The sequence below is a fragment of the Penaeus monodon genome, chromosome 34, assembly GCF_015228065.2.
Source record: "Penaeus monodon isolate SGIC_2016 chromosome 34, NSTDA_Pmon_1, whole genome shotgun sequence".
Taxonomy (NCBI): Eukaryota; Metazoa; Arthropoda; class Malacostraca; order Decapoda; family Penaeidae; genus Penaeus; species Penaeus monodon.
In genome coordinates, this window is record NC_051419.1 from 26,093,582 (window position 1) to 26,093,904 (window position 323).

Below are 323 nucleotides of genomic sequence, written 5' to 3' on the forward strand. Positions count from 1 at the left end.
GCGGAAGGCCACAAGGAGGCGAACCAGGGCATCGCCTCCTCCGCCTCCCCCTCCATCCTGAACGGCAGGACCTCCTCGGCCTCCAATGGCTACGCTGAAGGAGGAGGTAGGATATCCTTCACGGCCGACACCAGGAACTCGTCGGGGAAGTCCTTCGGGAGACAGAACGGCAAGGAGGACGACAAGGAGAAGATCGGCCTCTCCATGATCAACGTGTCAGGTAAGGGGCGTGGCTTCGTGGGTTGTCAGTGAGGGGCTTGACTTTGTTAAGCAAGCATTGTGTTGTAGATTTCAAAAGATGCCTATTTTTTTCTAATTGTGTG

At 55.7% G+C, this 323-nt stretch overlaps 1 protein-coding gene across 1 annotated transcript in view; it reads left to right on the plus strand.

Moving 5' to 3' along the window:
* The window catches only part of LOC119594664 (probable G-protein coupled receptor AH9.1), a gene marked incomplete at its 5' end in the record, with an annotated part of 37,725 nt that overhangs the window by 25,986 nt on the left and 11,416 nt on the right, over positions 1-323 (plus strand). Inside the window, 1 exon segment of the mRNA XM_037943720.1 lies at positions 1-220. Within this exon segment, the coding sequence (XP_037799648.1) occupies positions 1-220 (220 nt within the window).